Source organism: Hyalella azteca, unplaced genomic scaffold (genome assembly GCF_000764305.2).
Source record: "Hyalella azteca isolate HAZT.00-mixed unplaced genomic scaffold, Hazt_2.0.2 contig11532, whole genome shotgun sequence".
Classification (NCBI taxonomy): Eukaryota; Metazoa; Arthropoda; class Malacostraca; order Amphipoda; family Hyalellidae; genus Hyalella; species Hyalella azteca.
In genome coordinates, this window is record NW_025941525.1 from 210,572 (window position 1) to 233,687 (window position 23,116).

At 36.3% G+C, this 23,116-nt stretch overlaps 1 protein-coding gene across 1 annotated transcript in view; it reads left to right on the forward strand.

The window, feature by feature from the left end:
* The first annotated feature begins 1,130 nt into the window (after positions 1-1,130).
* Positions 1,131-23,116, forward strand: part of LOC108670660 (nephrin) — a 35,543-nt gene continuing 13,557 nt past the window's right edge. The window contains exons 1-5 of the mRNA XM_018158138.2: positions 1,131-1,553; positions 11,987-11,995; positions 16,114-16,240; positions 19,872-20,080; positions 20,415-20,525. Coding sequence (XP_018013627.1) covers positions 1,427-1,553; positions 11,987-11,995; positions 16,114-16,240; positions 19,872-20,080; positions 20,415-20,525 — 583 coding nt within the window. The 5' untranslated portion in view covers positions 1,131-1,426. The remainder of the gene's footprint in view (positions 1,554-11,986; positions 11,996-16,113; positions 16,241-19,871; positions 20,081-20,414; positions 20,526-23,116) is intronic.

The window sequence follows — 23,116 nt, forward strand, 5'->3', positions numbered from 1 at the left end:
TTACGATACAACAGGTGAGACACCGGCGCGAAAAAGACTCATGAACGTGATCAATAAAAGTTACAAACAGAGAGGGCCAAGGCTAGCTGCCTCGATCTTTTTTTACCTCAAATCTCATTTTCCTCACCTGAATGCCTCAAAGCGTCCTGATGATGTCATAGCTTTTACTTCTGGGAAAGAATTCCTCCATATATAGCCTTTTTTTATTCTTCATTTTCATTTATTCATTTATTTTATTCTTCTTCAGTCTCGGCAATAATAAACTATTTTTCCACGTCGATTTGGTCATGAGTTTGTATCAATGAATATCATTATTAGATAATCAATCGTTCAACTTGAAGACGCTAAGCCTAAGTGATTACAGCTGAACTGGCAAGATTGTCCTCGATTGATGGCTGGCATAAGTCGAGCTCAAAACAACCGTGAGCTAGAATTTACAATGCTGATGGAACATGCTCACCATCTCATTTTATATGCTGATGCATGCATAATAACATACTCATGGTCATAAATTATTGTGCCTTGAAGATTTAATTAGCTTGATTTGTTATGAACAAGACCAAAGTGTATATGGACAAGAAAACTTTTCGCCGTCAATAGAACACATTATAATCTGAAATTTATGCTACGATACAATGCATTCTATATTATAGGTCACTTATTGCTTAGGATTTTTATCAAACACTAAATCAACTTAGACATCTAGCAGCATCTATGACCATCTAGACAGTAATAAAATATTAACCACTCCTCCTACGGAAGCTCATGAAAAATTCAAAACATTGCAATGTAAATAATAGTTTTTTTTGTGGTTAAGTTAATAAAAAAATACAAAGCCGAAAATGACGCTTATACTACTCGATATTCAAAGTTGAATCGTGAAAATTGATTTTCGATAGCAATTAAATGTTCCTGATAAACGGAAGCTTTTTCCAGATAATGTTAATAATATATTACATATATGGGACATTGAAATATTTATAATGAAATAAATTAAGAGACTCAAATGCTGGAAGATAAAATTTCCGCAGAAAAGTTTCTCCAGAGTGTAAAATGATATATTGTTAAATCAGGATCTAAAATAAAATTAGGTTATTGTTCCATTTAATATGTTAACTTAAGACAAGCTTTTGGTGGGTTTCTGACCCATCAGACAAAACGTAGACAAAATTTAATGCAATAAAAGATACCCTGACAATTCATGGTAGAAATGTAAACAGAAAAACGTGTTACCAATTTAGGGAAGCATTGATACGGGATCAGTTCATTCGTGTTCGTTGCAGGCATTGATGAGAGCTCTGTTGGTGTTGATGGAACATAATAAAACATTATCACCATCAACATAGTAAGTTGCGTATGTGTTGATGGAAACTAGTAGCATAGTAGGATAGTTTCATCATCAACATAGTAAGCTGCGCAAGTGTAAATGGAGTGGCGTGCGTGGTCGTGCGTCTGGCAGACGGCCGCTGCTGTCGTACTCCTGACGACGACTGCCAGCTCCTGGCAGCGGTATGAGCGGGAAGCTGGCAACCCATCAGGATCGCTCAGTGAAAGTGAGTGTTAAATATTAATTTTGAATTAAATTTCATCATAAAGATATATTTGCAACACGAGAAAAATATCTAGATTTAGTTTTAAAAAATCCAACGCTATTCGAACTTCAAATAGATTTTTTCGTACTGCCTCAAATGGGGTTAAATTTCCATACGTCGTGTTATTGTTTTGTGTTGTGAATTTTACAGAATTTTTTATGGTTTACGTTTTGTATTTTACTTAGACTTTACAGTTGAACGTATATTCTACTTGAAAAATGAGTTAGGGGAATGAATAGTATTATATTATGCTATTATGCTTATTAGAAATTGGTGACTAGTGAAATCATAAAAGTATTTATTCAAGCTTCCAAATTATTGAATAATTTTAAATTATTTCTTCCATATCATTAGGACAAGGAAGTTATAATTTTGGAGGTTATTTATGATGCATTTAGTTGAACTCAATCGACAGGTAATCCATTTTATCCATGCGCATTTTCTTCAATTTATCTCCATCTGTCATGTAGAACATAATTAGCAATAGTTCCATGCTACATAAATGATTATCTGTCAAGAATTATTTGTACTAAAACACGCTATGTGTAAATATTTTATCGCTCTCATTTTGTTCTTAATGGAAAATAATCTAAGAACAGGCTATGCTTATGAAGGCGATTTGCAGTGAAGAATGATTTGTATAGACGCAAGACTGGCGCTGCCGCTCGCCTAGTCACGCAAGACGCTCGTTAGCAGCACGCGCTTGACTGCCATAGCTTACTGGCTTATAACTGAACACTTGCGGTTTGTAGAGTTTTTGTGAACTGAGTTATATATTTTATATAATATATAATTATATTATATTAGACTGAATTGTATTGGAGAACTAATATGCGAATTTTTTTAATTATGTAAAATATAAGTAGAAGATATTATTAATTATGTATAACATGAAGCTACCCAGAAGATATCATTTTATAAGTCTCGAGTTTTGGCTGATGGAGCGCTCTGCCCTGAGGTAAAGCGGTCATTCAGTGCACTACCTACCAGGCATCTGACGTTGAAATAACGTTCGGTGTGCGCCGTTTCAAAGGGATAAACTCTTGATAAACGCCGTTTCATCTGCTAAAAGGGAAAAGTTTAACTCGGGTCGTGTTTTCGTAGTAGATGGTGACACGTAGCAGACTTCGGGCTTCATACACGTCAATTTAATACACTCAATACACTCAATTTATATGCTCAATCAAATAGAGCTGAATGAATAATTCACCGAAAATTTTCCCAATCTTTTGAATTCTGAAGAATCTCGAATGGCCGTGAGAAATAAAAACTGTCACGACTTCCTACCCTGATTGAGTGGACCGAAGGATTCATTAGTTAATGCATGATGTAGCTTGCTCTGAACATTGAGCATCCTTAACCGCCTTATGCTTTGGTCTAATTCAGAACAAAAATATTTCACACATTACCTTAATTCGGATCGGGCAAAATCTACATTGTGTGACAATGTAATTAATACAATCACTAAATAATGCGTTTAATAATAATAATTATTATATTACAAGTAATAATAATATTTTCAAAATTACACCAAATGCGCTCGAAATTGGTGATGACGTCGAATAACAATAATTGACGTTCGTGAACAAACATGATTATCATTAGTGGTGAACAATAATTTTGCAAAGCTATATTATTGTAGCATTTATACCATAAATATGAAGAATGTAAACAATTTCTTGCTCTATGCTTATTTTAAATTGATTGTAAAGGAGTAATTTCGAATCACAGTCTCAATTTTTACCTATCAAGCATTCCGTTAATTCCCACATCATTTTTATCAGCGAAGGAACGTGGCGCTTTAAAATGGGCTTACGTCATTGGCTTGACAAATTGGAAGGCTGCGACGCGATATCACAAGTGTGAGCCTGATGTGAGAGCCTAAAGTGAGAGCCTAATGTGGGAGCCTAATGTGGGAGCCTAATGTGGGAGCCTGATGTGAGAGCCTAAAGTGAGAGCCTAATGTGGGAGCCTAATGTGGGAGCCTGATGTTAGAACCTAAAGTGAGAGCCTAATGTGCGAGCCTAATGTGAGAGCATGATGCGAGAGCCTAATGTTGGAGCCTATTGTGAGAGTCTAATGTGAGAGCCTAATGTTAGAAGCTAAAGTGAGAGCCTAATGCGAGAGCCTAATGTTAGAAGCTAAAGTGAGAGCCTAATGTGAGAGCCTAATGTGGGAGCCTAATGTGAGAGCCTAATGCGAGAGCCTAATGTTAGAAGCTAAAGTGAGAGCCTAATGTGGGAGCCTAATGTGAGAGCCTAATGCGAGAGCCTAATGTTAGAAGCTAAAGTGAGAGCCTAATGTGAGAGCCTAATGTGAGAACCTGATGCGAGAGCCTGATGTGAGAGCCTAATGTTAGAGCCTGATGTGCGTGCTTAATGTGGGAGCCAAATGTGAGAGCCTAATGTGCGTGCCTAATGTGGGAGCCTATTGTGGGAGCCTAATGTTAGAACCTAATGTGTAGGCCCAATGCGAGAGCCTAATGTGAAAGACTAATGTGAGAGCGATAATGTAAGAATCAGAATGACATAGCATAATACGAGAGCCTAATATTAAAGCTTAATTTGATATTTTAAAAGTAATATCTTGAATGTGGGAGACTAAACTTGAGAGCATGAACGTAAGATCCTAACTTGAGACATCAACTTGAGACATCTTCATTTCAGTACATCAAAAAAAAATTGGATCAGTACTCGCTGCAGTGAGTGACAGATAGCGCATTTTCTCGTCCGTCCGTGAAGTCACGGACAGACGGGGACGGAAATGAAGAGCACAATAGCGCATTTTTTTCATAAAGGAGAAAATGCGCTAAAAAGTTTTCCGAGAAAAAAAATTGTAAAATATCGGTATACAGATAAATAAGCATAAATTACTTGAGTATGGATAATTCAATAATCTGTGCGAGTGGGTGGGATTATTGCGACCTATAATACCGAATAGAAATAATTCCCTTCTAATCAAAGGTAGACATTGTACGGCCTCTGTTCTGCCAAGGATAAATGATTAACCCTGACCTAGCGTGTCACTCTGGCGTGCAACAGCTGTGGTGGAGGGCGAACACAGCACGAGATGTTCTTGTAACAGCCCTGCTCTGTAATAAGAGCTAAATAGCCTGCATGACAACCGTAATCACGACTGTAGCCTCCATCCAAAACAAGCCCAGGGGTTATACTTGCGTCTGCAGTGGCTTTGTTATTGCACGTAATGAGAGCCCAGGGATCTGTACGACGCGACTCACTCGGCAGGCGTTCGATGCAGTTCATAATATGTTATCCGTCATAGGAATATTACTCTAATATAGGTGCATTATTTCTACTATCAATATTTGATCACGCAATCTATAAAGAATTTCCATCGAATGACCTTGTCTATATTTATTAAACACTTGGAAACGAATTATTCGCTTAAAATTAGGTATTCTAAGGCAATAGGAAGCATTCGGAACTTGTCTGAAACTTATTTAAAATTTTTCATAATATATGATAAAATTGCAACTGATGATCAGGAATATGTACTTTGCCATAATTGAGCAGTTTTAAACAATTTCAAACGAACTAACAGATAATCATTAGTAATGTCATTTCATTACTTAATTCAAATTAGAGAGATATTGCCGGATCATTGACTTTTATAAATACTTGGATTCATAGAGTTAACAATTACGATGAGTTTCGTGAAGTATTGTTCGGCAATATTTAAGTCCATGCAATCTTTTATGCATTGCACGCTGTATGCGACAGCCGTGAATTATTGAAGTTGTGTTGACTGTCGAGCATCTATCAACGATGAAGGCTGATTTGATATAGTATCTGATCAATACGCCATCTTATCGTGGAAGATTCAATTTCATCTAAATGCATCATCGGCGTTATTTCAGAAAATATAATTGAATGGGAAATCACGTAGAGAGTAAATTAGATTTCTGACATTTATGTTACTCCGGTCCAGTGCTGTGATTATCTTATTGATGGAACTGAAGTTCAGTTTTCATCAGGGTGAAGCAGTAGCTGGAGAAAGAGACTATGGTGCACGAGATTAACGTCGATTCCTCCAATCTTTCAACAAACAATCATAAAGCATACCGTTATGGAGGCCTATTTCCTGCCTTTTCTACACAAAAAAAATATAATTTTATTGTGATATTATATCTGAAGCTCAGCAATCACTTATTGACTTAAGTAAATTCAAGCACCGTCCCTCATTCACTTGACAACTTAGTGGAATATTTTTTACTTATTTGAATTAACGACGTGACAGGCCTTCTTCTCGTCTACGTACCACGACATATCGCCTAGTAAACATGCCAGTTTTGAGTCGCTTACAAGCAGTTAGGCCATAATGACATTTATTGAAATCCCTACGCCATAATGAAAAGATTAATGTAGCTTCACAAAGGCTTGACCGCTTGCGTTACACCAACACCAAATTTAATGAGAGGCGGCACGCGACTTGAGGCAGTTTAATGCGCAACGGCAGCTACAAAGAACGAGCACAATGACGTCACAAAGAACTTTTTTACACCGATGAACTTTTAATAATTCCTACAGAATTCTTTCATTCTGCCTTACAGAAGAATGTGCAAAGAACATTTGTATACTTTTTAAGAAAAGTGGCGCTTGGTGAGAGAAGGAGATATATATACGGAGAGAAGGGAAAGATGAAAGTCAATACTCATGTGTAATGTGTATATACAATCCTGAGTTTTTTATTGTTCAAAATGACAGCAAGATAATCGTCTATTCTACTGAATTGAAGGGACAGCGAAATTATAATTTCAGCACTTTCTCCTCTGTTTCTTCCTCCTTTCAGCACTCTCGTTTTTAATCAAAATTCTTGCACTCACACAGAAAACTTTTCTAATTAACGAGGGATTACCAATCCTTGGGAAATTAGAGGCTGACAGTTACCCGAATTTTCATTGTTCTTCCACTCGCTTACTTAATTTATGGTGTTTGCAGTGACAAACGCTTGAAAAAATTTGGTCCCCATGGCGCAATTCCATGCACTGAATACGATGATAAATGCATGGTAATATAAAAAGATCTGTCTAAAATGTATTGTAGGTCATTACGTCTCCGAGACACTCTTTTACACGTACCTTTGTAATTAATTTACATGTCGAGTCAAATATTTTTTCTCGATATAAACTGACGGAGATTTGTAAAAAAAAAACAGTGAAACAAATTACGAATGCAAATAATGGTTCATAAACTTCAACCCTTCCCTTCAGTAAAGAATAACGGAACCCGAAAATAGTTTTTGAATACTTGTCTGAACATTTTTTACAACGCACCTTTTTGAATAAAATAAAAGAAAACAGTCGTATTTCAGGGAATACGCAAATTATAAATCAGAAAATAAATTTTTGCGAAATAATTCTTTTCCGTTGTGAGATAAAACCGCTGAGACTTCCACTGCCACTCAATGCCAGCACTCGAGGCGACTTATGGAAGGGATTTGATCGGCTGGAAAATATATGCATACCTCCATCCTTCCACGATGCAGTTAATTGCTTTCTTTCACAAGAAGAAGAAATGCCGGCACTGAGGCCGTAACTTGACTGCGTGTAAACAAATGATTATTTGCTCGGTAAATGAAGGCTAAGATTAATTTAATCCGGTAATTGCCAGCCAGTGGGCAAGTAAATAATGGCGCGCATAAAAGACAGTCTTGGTTATAACAATAGCTCATCGCTAAACCCGATTAAGTAACAATGAAAGAGGCATCTAAAGCTGGAAATTCAATGCAAATTACGAGCAATTAGTCAACTAAAATTCATATATAATTTTTAACACAATTTTTTTCATTACTGTGCACGCGTATAATTAATAAATTGCAGCAAAGAAGAACCCAATAATAACTCTCATAAAAATTTTGACAGTTGAAGGTCATCATGACATTCTGCTGGCGCAACGAGTTTATTGTTTTATTCCGTATCCTAATCATGCTAATTAAGAGCAACACAGTTGGAAATGTTATGGAAATTCGTTTAAATAATGAGTCTGCTTTTGAATACGTTTTAAATAATGAGTCTAATGTTGAATTTGGCCAGGGGCAGAGATTTGTTGACTTCGCAAAATAATTAAGACTGAATAACGTTGCTGGCTTGAACTAAACTCCTAAAAGAATTAGGCGTTCATCGTAAAAATGTTACCCTGAGCAGGCAGGCAGAATGTTCGAGAATGTTGCTGGAAAACTGGACACTCATAGAGCTTGTCGGGCGCTGGTAGTGATTTAAGTAGCTTGCTGGAGGTATCTCATTAAGCTGAACCAGGCTTTGGTTCAGGAGGTGAACATTCTTTGTAATTAGGCTACACATTAAAGAATTATTTCCTGACTCGATAGAAAATACGGCACATGGAAGCTTCCAAGATGAAAACATTTTTACCGAGAGAAAGATTATATGTGGGAAATGAGGCATTTCAAGGTTAAATTGTTGTAATTCATATATTCATGGATGTCATTTGATAAAAATTATAAATTTTTACTCGGATAAGGAGCGGATGATTTTTATCCTGTTCTCACTTATCGAATTCTGGTTTCGACCGTCAGGAGAAAAGATCTAAATAATATGCGTTTAAAAATTACTTTTTAAAGACAACACTTCCAAAGAATCCAGTGTCTCCAATCGTACAAATGTACAATGAATTTCTCATTTAATTTTCAAATTAAAAAATTAGTTTTTCAATTTTTTTAATATATAAATTTCTTAATATATAATTTTTTCAAAATTATTTATTCTATTAATTGATTCATGCATTGCCTCTGACTTCACACAAGTGTGCAAAATTTCAGATCAATCAGAGAGGTAAAAGTGTGTCAGATATCAGTTATAAGATTTGTAGCTGACAAAATTTTTTTTTAATTTTTAAAATCTTTTATTTTGACATTTGATTCATGCATTGTCTCCAACTTTACACAAGTGTGCAAAATTTCGGATCGATAGGATAAGTAGAAGTGTATTAAATTTCGATTACAAGATTTGTAGCAGACAGACAGACAAACAAGAAGTGAAGTTAAAGAGAAGTGTTGTAAAAAGCATTCACTATTGTTATTCCGAAGTGAACTAAGAATTACTTTATGTACTTTATGTTATAATAACTTTATAACTTTATAACGATGAAAATGCATACAAACTGATCCTGATTTGTCGCAAACTCGTTTTAATTCATTTTAAGGTTTGTTTCAATTTTACAACACTACTCTTTAACTTCACTTCTTGTTTGTCTGTTTGTCTGTCTGCTACAAATCTTGTAGTCAAAATTTAATACACTTCTATTTATCCTATCGATCTGAAATTTTACACACTTGCGTAAAGTTGGAGACAATGCATGAATCAAATGACAAAATAAATGATTTTGTAAATAAAACAAAAATTTCAATATTAAAAAATTGAAAAAATAATTTTGTCAGCTACAAATTTTATAACTGATATTTGACACACTTCTACCTATCCAATTGATTTGAAATTTTGCACACTTGTTTGAAGTCGGAGGCAATGCATGCATCAATTGACAGAATAAATAATTTTGAAAAAAAAGTTATATATTAAAAATTGAAAAATTAATTTTTTAATATACGAAAATAAAATAAGAAATTCATTGTACATCTTTAACATTGGAGACACTGGATTCTTTAAAAGTGTTGTCTTTAAAAAGTAATTTTTAAACGTATATTATTCTGTATCAATCTATACCATTGCTGTGGAAAATAGAAACTATTGTGTATAAGAAGCATAGTTATAATTAGCACACTGTTACCGTGCTTGCCGATAGGACAAGCACGTTGCCCACTTCAGAGACTTAATTAAACAGTGGAAGCTATTAATGTTACTGAAATGAAAGTGTTTTCTAGTAAGATAATATTCAGGTAAATGTACATTAAACAATTGGGGAAAACAATTGGCATTAGACAGTGTCTTCAGACTGCAGTGCAGTCAGTAGTAATATGGGTTGGGAATGCTGGGCCATAACTTTATGTTATAGCATAAAGTTATGGCACAGTGTATGAGCGATACATGATTTACAATTCCAGGCCTGCCTGCACTCGGAATGTCAGTGGCTGCGAGACGATAAACGACGGAAATTATCTGAATGAAACTGTCATTAGTTTGAAAAAATACTCTGAACCGAAATGAAAACGAAAATAATCCGATTGAACAAAAATTATTGAAAAATAGTGAATTAAAACACAGATTAATTGAGTGATACAAGGGTAACAAGGGTAGATGCCTCCCGGCAACAATACCAAAGTGAGCCTCGCTGTTTGTTCAGTAGCAGAGCAAAGTGCGGTCAATAATAGGCAAAAAGGACGCGCAAAATGCTGCCGACACCTTTATCCTTCCAATTATTCTACTGAAATTCGTATGTGTCTGAAAGAACATAAATAAAACTGAGGATACCTTTTTGAGGGTAATATGCAAACTAATGAATTTGTTTGTTAATAATTGACGCAAAAAACAAATGTAAGAATTGTGAACTAAAATTTTTATCGCATTATTTCTTATACATAATTATTTAAAATAACTGTTGAGTCTCGCGTAATTTTATTCAAGCCTTGCATTGCTCACTAATAGGTGTTTGAAGGAGCAATATAAGCACAAGTCAGCTTTGTGAAAGCATTATATCGCTCAGAAGGGATATTACAAGACAGGCAAGCTACAACGCGTTACATCAAAGATTTTATCGCACACAATTGAGCCATCGGAGCTCCAATAACACAACACGCACAGTCACTTAGTCCTCCCGGACGGTGCTTGCGAGCTCTTTTCTATTTACATTCATAATAAAACACAGAAATATATATGTAAAAAAAATATATTCAACTTCGTGAGACAGCGTCGAACGCGCGAGGTGGACTTATAAGACCAACAAAAATTTCAGCGCTCAACATGCGACAAACATGCCCTCAACATATTTCAAATGCACGAAAGTTAGTCTTGAACGTGGGCGGTGCATAACCTGGTTGGGTAGCTAGACCAGGTCGTCGTCGGCCTGAAGACCTTTCCTCCAAATGTCAGGCGCGTCCAGCTTATAACATATAACATATTTATATACCATATAATCCCAATCCCGTGCTTATTGAACTTCATGACTCTATTCCAAACAAAATAAGTCAATGAAGAAGTTTATACTGACGTTCTCGTCTCTGATGGTCTTCAAATTTTTTATAGAAGTAACCCAGGAGAAACAGTGCGTGTTTAGCGCTTAAATTAGACTGAAACATTAACGGTTGTTATTTCATCACGCACTGTACAAATATTCCTAAAAAATTACACTCATTTTACATTCATTACCATAATTACATTCACCATCCCTTGCACAATTAAGAAGAGATGTGCACACACATAAATCAATTTCTTGACCTTATTATGATGCGATATTTCCAATATATTATTGGTACTTCTCATTATACCAACGACATAACATGCATCACGCACTGTTACACTGCAGCTTTGTAACAATGTAGCAAGGAATAACTTGTGCTCTATGAATGACTTGTGAATGATGGAATGTGGAAGGACTGATTGTGCAAGGAATGATTTGTGAATGATAATGCAATCATTCATCACTTCTTGATCGATATGCACAAGAATACATGAGCAATCATTGACGGTTATAGCAAGGTTCCAGATATCGGTTTACTAGTTCTCAGTGGAAGTCATCTGTCATAATTAATTCTTGTAATTGTCATTGTCATTTGCGTGCTGTCAATCATTCAGAAATAGGCTACAGCTCTGAAGCGATGAATCATTGTTCAATTTAATTACAGTAACTTATTTGACATCTATCCATCAACCTTCATGTCGAGCAGTACATTAATTTGCCAAGAATTATAGTGTGACAGAATTCGCATTATTGCCGGGGTTTCATATTTATATGTTTGTGTACATTTAGATTTTGTGTTGTGTGGCAAAAAAGATTTTCAAGCAATTAATCGCCTCCTTGTCAAAACACGTAACGCTTAAGTCCCCGTTCAAACATGGGACAGGTTTCGAAAATCAAAACCATAAACTTGACTGTGTGTTTTATTAAATTGCGCATTTTAATTTTCTTATTTTCGGTCAACGGGTGCATATTCCTTATTCTCGTATATTTAGAACGGCTGTTCTAATAATTTGTGTGATTTAACACTAGTTCGGATTTAATTTACTGGTGATCAAGAATTACATTTGTTCTGATGAACACTGAGTTCAGGGAGGTTTATTAATTGCAATATATAGGTTTATTGTTACGTTCCAATGAAATGAATTCAATTTTGAAATGGCTATGTTATCAATATATAAGGTTTGGGTTGATGACCACTATCTTTTTTACCTCAATATTCATACATGATTAATACAATATTTCATGCTGATGTAACTACAATGTTTTTTTTCCCTTGCCACTGTTGAGGACCTGAAGGTATGTACCGCATCCTGAGCTTAAATCAATCTGTTCATCAGTTTGCATTTGAGTTAAGCAATGACTGGCTATCCTCAATGCTAGTTCGTTATTTGTTTATAATCAAATTATATGTTTTTACGTGTAGAAGGATCTCAATTTACTTTAAATTGCATAAATAAATTAAAGCTTATTTATATTGTCTATATACTACCTCCAACTGTCACTTGCTCATCCTTCTTGCACGAACAAAGCTTATTAATTCATAATTTATCCTTAAAAACTTCTCAAGTATAAATATACGTTACGTGAATTCCATGATTACTGAGGGTTAAATTAACTGCCATCTCATTGTATTGCTTCATCTACTGAAAACAAAGAAAACCATTAATATTTCAAGCTTTTCGTCGTTATGGCTTTCTATAAACAATGGAAGGAAGAAATTAATTCCGGAGAGCCTACAAAAAGCAAACGTGTTCCCCGGCGGCTGCAAAGCCTGGATGAATAGCAATGGTTTCATCATTGCAGCCTCAAGACGGTCCTTAGAGCCGCTGCCAGCTGCTCATCTCTCGTAGTTTTCGCTGAAGCCGAGCCAATTTGTTGGCCATAGAGCAAAGACTTCTATTTTATGCGACTAATTTGCATACCTTCTCATTTGCATAGCGTCTTCATCGCTGCACCTTTATCTTGTTCTTCTTTGAAGTGTGAAGGTGAGTGGTTCAGTCTTTTTCTGTTATTTCTTTAGCTTGAATGACGAAGAAGAGACTCGAGAAGAATGACTTCATCGATGCAGAAAGAAGAGACCTGAAGGTCGTCTCGAAATCGGATTTTTTAAGCTCGCCTAAATTATCGCAGAATCTTGCAATTTTGATCAAGGTTGGAATTAAAACTTAATATTTATTCAGATCTAAAAGAATCCCTTTCATTCTTTGAAGCTGAAAATTTACAATATAAATTTTGAAAGTGTTTTAATATTACCTTTCAGATGTTGAATGAAGCTCGCGACCTAAAGTTTCACTAACGTTCAATAAAAAATGAAGAGCCAAAATATTAAATAAAAAAGCGAGTCTTTATAAATTTTATTATAGAAATAAGCTAAGTAATAAAATTAGTACAATTTCCCATTGTAACTGAGCGTGCTTTGTTTCGAACTTTTATTAATGAAATCAATCAGCGTCTACCGAATTATGGAGCGCCAAAAATAAATATTTTTCTTTATCATTTTATTGGCACGCTTATTGGAAATATCTCCTGCTGTCAACTCGTCCATTTGTGGGCATCTATTTCCGCGAGTTGAAAACCTTCGCTTAAAATTAGATGTGTCAGCGGCAGGCTCATTTATATTTCTGGCTCTCAATCCAAAAGCTTGCAATATAAATCTATAAAAATCAGAAAGACCTAAAAACTAACACACAACATCTGCTAAATTTTATGAAGCGTAGAAATATTGACTGTTTTGTTCGAGGTTTTGCTTTAATAAATATTTAATATTGTTCTCACTGTTTGGGGCTTTGCTTCAATAAATATTTAATATTATTCTCACGCAAACTGAAGAATTAATATTCATGGATATATTGGGAAAGTCTTGCGATGCGATGTTGGATAATTTTGCGCGGAATGCGGCCACAAGGGAAGTGCCTGCTGGTAGGAGATATTGCTTACATTTCTCAGCAAAATTCCTCGCTGTTATAGTGGTGTCGAGTAACCATTTCCTTCAGCAGCAGGACTTTAAATGCAGCTCGCAGCTTCCCTCTGCTAAACGCTAACAAAGAGCTAAACTTTTACGCGCGAGCGAGGGGGCGAAGTTACTTTTTACTTGTACACAAGTATTTAGATAGCAGCTTCTTTATTTCGGTGATCATTAAAGTACGTCTCTGAACAAATATAATATATATGTGAGGCAGTCCCAGGAAAAAAAGTACGAGTACGAGTAGATTGATTTTGCTTTGCGATTAGTAAGTAGAACTTGTTAAAACCCTCTATGTTAGGAGGCTGATATATTTTCAAATCTTAATTCCATTATGGCAGAGACTAGTTCAATAATTTCTCCAGAAACTATGTTGCCATCGTAACCATGACATAGTATTAATACGGATAAAAAATTATCACTATTCAACTTCGCTCAATATTAAAAAAACTTATTCACAGGAGTTTAACATGCATATACTTCTCATGCAGGAAATCTCGAATGAGAAATCTCGCCGTTCTGAATGATTGATGAACAGCTATCTTGTGAAACACGTGACGAGGAAGACATTATGGAAACTGGACGGGAAGAGAGTAGAAATTTCTATTACATTTCTGTGCTTTACTGATGAATCTATTGAAAACCTCTCCTGAATCTATCGCGTTCTATCGCGACGCTATACGACATAATTTATTCTGTTAACTTTACGGCTTCAATTTATGAAAATCAAGTCAATTTTATTGATGAACAATTCTTTTTACAGCATGGCTTTTGTCTGACTTTTCGTCAATTGGAAGTAAGTTGAAATCAAGCCTGTACAGCTTTAATTTATGAAAATCAAGCGAATTTAATTATTAAACACTGCTTTTTGCTTCGTAGCTTTTGTTTGGCTTTTCTTCAATTTAAAATAAGTGGAAATCAAGCCTGAATGAATGTCACTATAATTAGGTACAGGGACATTGATAGACAAAATTAATAATAATTGTTCCAGCGCGTAGGCAGAATGTCTGCTGCAGGACAAGCTCAGAGTTGTAAGAAAATGAACTCCAAAAGAATCGTTTATTCAAAGCAATCAATACTCATTAATTATTTGTAGCCTGTCATCGAAATTGGAGCAAGAGAAATTTTCGGAAATGTCCAGCCAGCATTCCCAGCACGTGCTCGCCTTGCCTGGAATTGGCGTGCGCGACTGGAACTAAATCCTGGCGAGCGGTAATGGAGTTGGAATCAAATTAGGAATCCAGCTGGTCAACTCACCGCATCCTGCAACTGAGCAATGGGTGACCATGGAAAAATCTGATCACCTGAACAGAAGTTGCGAGTTTATCAAAGGACGTGGGTGGCTCTGGGAACAATTTTAATTGAGTTTAGGGTCCTGCTATGAAATACATAGCAAACTTCGAACAATATTCTTTTCGTAGTTCTATGACTTCGCTCTAACGAAGTGAAGCTTCGCACGCGATTTAAATTAGCATTATGTGCTTAGGAGCATCTTGAGGCAAAATTAAAATCATGACGCGTGTCTAGATTATAAATTTTTAGGTTTCAGGATTTCAAGAGTTTCAATAAACCCAGTGTCTGCGATTTTTGAAGGTTATTTACAATCATATTCATCCGGAATCATTTCCTATTCCAATGCACTTGACAACAGTTAAGATCTTTCGGTAGCAAAATAGGAACCAATATTTGTCCCTCATGAAGCCAATTCTCGTCACTCCCTTTCAATTTTTGTTAACGTCAATTCATTACGGAACAGTTCGTAGTTCATTAAATTCCCATTAGGAAAAATCGAGTGAAGGTTTTATCGGAGAAAGTCTCTCATTAGGAAAATTTGTTGAAGTGGGGACTTCGGGGCAAGTGATTGCGTGCCTCGGGAATTCGGGAAGCCGCAGGCCACTTAACTTCGCACTCAAGAACACCAAAATTAAATGAGTTCCTAATGCGGCAAACCAGAACTGGAATCTCAATTAAATCGTCGATCGCTCGTTAGGCTTTCGGTCAAGAGATTGCAGGCTCGTTTCTTCGAGTCTCAAGACAGTCCCTCGTCAAAGATGTAACTTCAATTTAAATTCCAAAGATTTGTATTGAGTACCGTAGTCTGTGCCCGGAGATTAAACCGCCTTTGTTCATAAATGCGATCCATTTTTCTTCCCTATGTTCTAATAATTTTTCACTATTCAGCTTGTATTCTTGCTAACTACCTTGGAATATAACAATGAAACACCGTGAAACATTCCAAGTTGAAAATCTTTTATGAGTGAAAGTTTATAATATTCTAAAAAAAGATTACCGAAATACACGAAAGATACATGAAAATTTCATGAAAAATAATTTGGTATGAAAACCCCAAAATCACGCATCAGAGCAACACACAGCAGCAGGATATTGACCCGCACTAAAGCAAGAACAATAATAACAATAAATGAGCAATATAACTCAAGTTCTGGACCAGGTCCGCTCAGTGAGAGATGGGCGGTGGTGGGGGGCAGTGTGGTGCTGCCCTGTGACGTGACAGCCCCACAGCCCGGAGACGCTCCTCTACTCGTGCTCATCAGCAAGGGCGACACGCCGGTCTACAGGTCACAGAGAATTACCTGATATTTACATTTCTTTGGAGTATTCCATTCGTATAATGGTGCTATTGTTTAAACGTGAATTTATAATCTATTATAACATGCATAAACAAAGAGTCAATAATATTTATAATATTATATATTGTAAACTTTATGTTAAAGAAACATAAATTTATTTTTACATTTCTTGGCAGCAATCCAATCGTATAATGGTGCTATTGTTTAAACATGAATTTATAATCTATTATCAACATACATAAACAAAGAGTTAATAATGATTATAATATTATATATGATAAACATTATCTTATGGAAACATAAATTTATATTTACATTTCTTGGCAGCAATCCAATCGTATAATTGTGCTAAAGTCCAATCATACATTTATTGAAATTGGTATTAATTATTTAGCTCCACAGCATAGGACATTGTTTTTTTTATCCATTATAACGTTTCATACGCTTATCTAAGGCTATTTTCAACAGCTAAAGAGCTTAAATGATCTTGCATTAAATGCACTCGTTCATATTAGTTTTGGTTATTTCACTTCTATACGTATTCATTCAATCTAATTTTCATTCGTCATGTGAAACACAAAATTAATTCTATTTAGTTGGCTCTTAGACACAAATATCGTTGATCAGCGATCGACAAACACAATATTCCGTTGTTGCATCCGTATGAAAATTAAGCAATATTTTATTGGTAACTGCATGGAATTAAACAACTGTTTAATGGCTTTTAATAGCTGACCAATGGCTATTTAACTGATATAACTGAATAGGTGTTAATACAAAGTATTCTTATTAAACGGTTATAATCATATATTTTCCCCGCACACAAATCCATAACCCTATATAATCACACGCCAGTTTTTCCCAGTCTAAGAAATACACGCAGAGTTTTCTGTGCAAACACGCCTGACGATGACAAGCCATCAGCCTCGGACGGTCTGCACTGCGGCCGTTGATTTGGATCTATTTTTTGAGCAAACAAGAAGAGGCGGATACGCGCGACGCAAGGCATCGCGTATCTCTGATTGCTTTCTTTCTTGTGTCGCCCAGGATCGTTGCTGGCAGGAAAATTTACGGGCTTCATTGAGTAACCCCAGGCATTGAATTTGTTTCTCTTGAAAATACAGCAACGAAGATAGGCACACTTGATTATCTTCAAGTGAAGTTTACAGTATTTTCAAAGTGAAGTTGATTACTTTTTTGCTTTCATGAGGATTTGATTTCCCGACTATTTTAGTGAATTAAAATTTTTCAGATTAACGTTTAACAAAAATCAGTCTATGCCGTGTGTCCGTGTGTCTCATTCATGATTTCAGTTTTGAGAGAATTATTTAAAAATTCTGTTTTTGAAGTGCCAACATTGTTCCATGCATTTCGAACGTGATATGTTCTCTTTAATTCAAATAAACGTTCTCTGTGTTTACTGAAGCCTAATTTTCTTCTTAATTGCGTACTTTCTCAGGAACACATTTTTTATTTCAACACTGTATACGTACCACATTTTAAACTCATCGTGCTAAAACCATGTTTCCACTCACATTCTATGCTGAAGCCCCACTCTGTGCTCCAGGTTTAATTTTGAACCCATCCCAGGTCTTGAGCTTAACGGCCTGTTGCCCACTATCACGCAGAGTGTTCAGTGAAAGCGTGACTATAAAACACGTCATCGCGACATAAAAGCAGAGTGTCCTTTCAACAGCGTCGCTCGCAGCACACACCAACGCTGCGATGTCGCCTCTAAAACCTGCCAGGCTTTCGCAGTCACTGTAAACTTTACCGAAATCGATGGACGTAACTCAAAGTTATGCTTAACAGCGTCTTTTATGCACAAACACTGTGATATCATGAAATATAGAGAGTTCCATAAAACTCCATATATGTATTCTTATATAAGTTTTGTGCTAGCGGCGGCTGCAAACTAGTTGAACTGCAAAATTTATTGTTGGCTGCAAAATGTATAAATGAAAATTAATATCAAGACCTCATATAAAAATCTCTACAGTTGTACATCGTTTTAGTATAAAATACACAGTAATGTAAAATATCCAGCGTAGTAATACAACATCAGTATCACTGTTGAAATGAACATTAAATTTTAAGCCAAAAAATTACCTTTTACAACAGCTAATCGTGAATCACATTCTAGGCCACTCACCAGCATCGGTCTTAATCTTCGAACTAAAAGCACACAATCGAACTCTAATCACGTCCCCACACTTATGGCTGCCAGGCTGAAAGCGTATAAAAGATTCTCGCAATTGTATCCATTAACAATTTCCAACCGTCCGCTTTTGAGTCCGTTAGTCGATTTCAAGTTGATAACATTTCGAAAGTCAATTAGTTCAGTGAAAGCAAGGCTTAATTGATGACGCACATTTTGGAGCAATATAAGGAAAAAGATCATACACGAGTGGGTTTTCTTACCTGGAAATTATTTTCGAGCAATACCTATCTAGTTTAGGGAGAAATCTCATGCTTCCTAACTTTTATAAGGATTACTAAATTATAAGAACAGCTCTTGAGGAAGACAAATTCTCGCATTGAATGATTGATCCACACAGAATTATGATTGCACGCCAGCACGGATGGATCTAGAAGTCTGAATTGCCATAACAATTAGTTTAAGATCTACCCAAATGACTAATAAAATTACCAATTCTACTTTCTCCCTAATGCACTAGCGCATTTAGCACTGAGCGGTTTTCCTCAAATTGCTCACAATTTGTCTTGCTTTGATGATTGACCTTTCAAGAAAAGACCTTTCCTCCTCAAAGGCCTCACGAAGTTGGAAATAAATCTTTACTGACTTGATATTTTTCCTGTAAATCAGTTTTTCTCGAAGCAACTTCCACTGAGTGAAATATTGACTATTTTCAGCTCAAGTCACCATTTAGCTGTGTCACCTAAGGCCTGACAACTACCCTGACAACAGAAGGCCTATTGACGGACACTAGATTTCCCGGTGATCCTCTGAGATTTTCAGTCGTGATCGAGCGGGCGAAAGTTCAGTGAATGTAATAAAGAGACAGAAAATCAAATCCTTGCAAACGTTACAGCTATTTTAATAAGTTTTATTTTTTCCACGGTTTACAACGATCGTGAAATAATTCCACAGTCGAATATCTTTCCTTCGAAATATTTTAATTATATTTTTCACACTTTAAATTTGTGTCGCCATGTTCTCTAAATTAATTAATTAGATTTAGATTAAGTGCAGCGTAGCGCCTCACTGCAGATTATCTCCGAAATCAAAAAAAGTGCACTATTCAAAGAAAAAAATCAAAATCACCAATGAAATTTATGCTAGAAGCTTAATGCCGTTGCCTTGGGAACCTCATAACAGAAATAAATAACTTGACACAAGTCCCAATCTCTATACTTCTGCCGGTTTGCGTATGAGTGTATGGTAGACTTCAATACATGGCACACAAAATCCAACAAAAATGTTCGTTTGAATTTAATTTCCGTCATTTTATCTCTACGTAACATCGGAGACACAATTCGTCAATAATCTAACCAAAGAATTTCTTAAAAACCTTTTCATTAATCCGCTAAATTCTTTTGTACGATCCAAATACTTTGGTACAGAAGTTTTCAACGGAGTTGTCGTTTCTTCCACCAGCGTCGACGCCAGAGACAGCGGACGGTTTGGCACGGCCGTACAATGGTCGTCTCCTGAAGCCATTGCGAACAGAGGCCGTTTCCTGATGACCGAAGGTGGCGGGCTCGAGATTTCCTCCGTGCAAGCGGCCGACAAGAGCGACTATCACTGTCGGGTTGAGTTCCATAATTCGCCTACAAGGAACTCCAGGGTTAGACTGCACCTCGTGGGTGAGTCAAGGGGACAGAGGTACAGCTTTAAAAACACTAAATAAATCCATAGTGAGGGACTTGTATGTCGGCTGTGACAGTTCAATTGAATGAGATACGAACAAATCATGTATTCATGAACATGCGATAATCTAGGAATTGTCTGCCGGGAGTGACAGTTGATTAGAATGGGGCATAGGGTAATCACGTCATCCTGAGCGCGGTTTTCTAGTTTTTCTAAGTTTCATTAAAAAAACATTTTCGTTTTTTCTATGTTTTTATTGCGCTTAAAAAAGGGTGTATGGGATAATAAAATAATGTCAAAAATGATAATATATGTTTCAAAATTTTCCAGTGGCGCCGTCGAATCCAATTATAGAAGACGAGACCGGAAAAATTCTGAGCGGAGTCATCGGGCCGTACGCCCTTGGCGATACCATCACCCTGGGCTGCAAAGTTAGAGGCGGTGAGCTCGAACTTTAAGTAATTTAGAGAAATCTGATATTATAACTGCTACATCTCGACTAATCATATCTCTTCCCAGGAATAAATATGTTGTAACGAAGAATACGATTGAATAAAGCTTCGCTATAAAACATCACAGACCTGCAACAAAAAATCCATGTCACCACCGGTATAGCTTTATAGCCATTAGGCTGTTATGTTATACAGACGAAAGCGAGACACTAACAACGTAGTTTACATTTACGATGAGTTCTAAGCGGGTCGTTATTGTGCTCTTGCAATGCGCGCCGTACTTCCCATGACATTAGTGCTTCATTTATGTCGAACAGGACACCCATCAATAATCTCCAACTGCGACCCTTCTTTTCACAATGCCCTTCAAGAAATAAAATTCGTAACGAGGCAGAAATTATCCTGAACCGACTTCGATGCAGTCGCATTCAACTCATGCTGCAGAAAAATGCCTATTAAATTTACGAAGCCGCAACTGGTTATCTAGATTATTGTTGATACTTGATTATTATCTAGATTATTGCCGCTCTCTCTATGTACGTATTGAATATACGACCATCGTCGGTTCATTCGCCATCGGCTAGCTCACGTACTGAATTATTCATGGCAATGCATGCTTGCCGAACGCTAAGTAACTGTGGTCTTCAGAGATGCGTCATTCGCTATAGCGCGACACACACAAATGACGCTCATTTTTACAATGCGTGCTCCTAACTTGTGCGTCGCACGACGACGATTTGGTTCAAAGCATGACTGTAAATTTGCGTTTAACGTTTGATATTAGTGAAAAACTCCCTTGTTTGTGAGTCTTGATAAACATTAATTATAACGTGCTGGATGTCATATGAGCTAGGTTGCTTAGCGTTTGCCATTTAATATCACTTGGAAATGAATGATACTTCGATTACTAGTTGTTTTAATATGAGCGAAAAGAATGCGTGTTTTTTTTTTACATTATGTGTGGCAGCGAAGATTCTGTTCCTTCCTACAAATGCGAAAATTTGTCATCTCATTTCATCACAATAAACATTTTATGGCAGATTCTTTCAGCTTAATTATACGATATTTCTAAAAAATACTGAAGATATTTTTAAGACTGTCATTGGCAGCGAAGAATTATTTGAACATGCTCGTGTTTTCCATTGAAGAAACAAAATTTAGTGAGATAAGGACTGAGTCACAAATTTGTAGAACGATAAATTCAAACATGTTGTCTTTCGAATTAACTTGCAGAGTAATGCCATCCATTCTTCAATTAATCATTCCGACCCGGTTAAAGACTAGCAAACTTACATTTCATTATACCAGAATTATTTCCGGCGTATCTTCGGCCAGTCATCAGCCACACATAAACCTATTGTACTCTAGAACAAAGATGGAGTCGCGTGCTCCTCATTGTAGCCAAATGGAATTTACAGAGAAGGCCCGAGGTCGTCCACTGCAGCCGCTCTTTATTCGTTTAATTAATGAGCCTTCGCTGTAATGAAGCAGAATTCAACTCGTTCCCACCAAAATTCTGAGATTAATTTACTGGCGGCCTTTGCATGGCCTTCTGCAAGCCACCCGCTTTGATTTTAATCAATTATCACTCGACCATTTTCGGCTGCTGCTAATTAAAAACTGGCCGTGGGACTTAATTTTGCAATCTAAACAACAAACATTACCTTGACACGTTGGCACATGAAAGACATCGAAAATACAAGCATCCTCAACGCTAAAAATTTAGCCTGTGAAGTATCAGCTGCGATTTTCTAATGAAACAGCAATGCAATGAACTGAAAGATGCAAAGAATCTTATCTGAGAAGGGGATTCCTGTCGTTTTTTGCATCTACGTTAAATAATCAATTTACAGAAATTCTATCTTAATTTTTCAAAATTTATTTCCTTCCTTTCTCTCAAGAACAATATTATATCTATGTGAATTATTTAGTTTTTTTTTTTCGTTTCGTCGCGCATTGATTTCTTCAAATAATTTTCAATCATGCATTGAAGTATAAAAATTGTGAACTCGACGACTGTAAATTGTTACAGTCGTAATTTCTTCTTATCCATTTTAGATTTGGTAGATTAGTGAACTAAGTTTATATCAATGTCTACTTCATCTTTATCAAATCCAATTTATTTATGAAATATAGTGAAGCAAATTTATTTCTTGCTCTATCATATAAAAATTTCGTTTCCTAAATTCAAATAATTATTCCCCTACGCTTAAAATTTAGGAGTGAAAGAATAGGAAGGCACCAGCACCCTTAAAACATTCTTCTTTATTCGAAGCATGAAAATATTATTCCAGAAATACACTATAGTGCGGCGAGGCTGAAAAGTTTACAATGGTGCTATAACAGCGGTGCATGGCTCGCCACCGCATAGCCGTAATTTTCAGGGTAGGCCGGCAATTTCTGCCGCTGCTGCTACGATCGATCATCGGAAGTTAAAAGCCAGCGGCTACGAGGCTTACGAGGTTTTAGTGCCGGCAGTCGAGGGGCAGTGAATTTCTAAACGAGTTCATTGCAGCAGAAAAGAAGCCATTGAAGACTTTTGTTAGTCACAGTCAGGCAGTTTCGACATTTTGTGGAGCA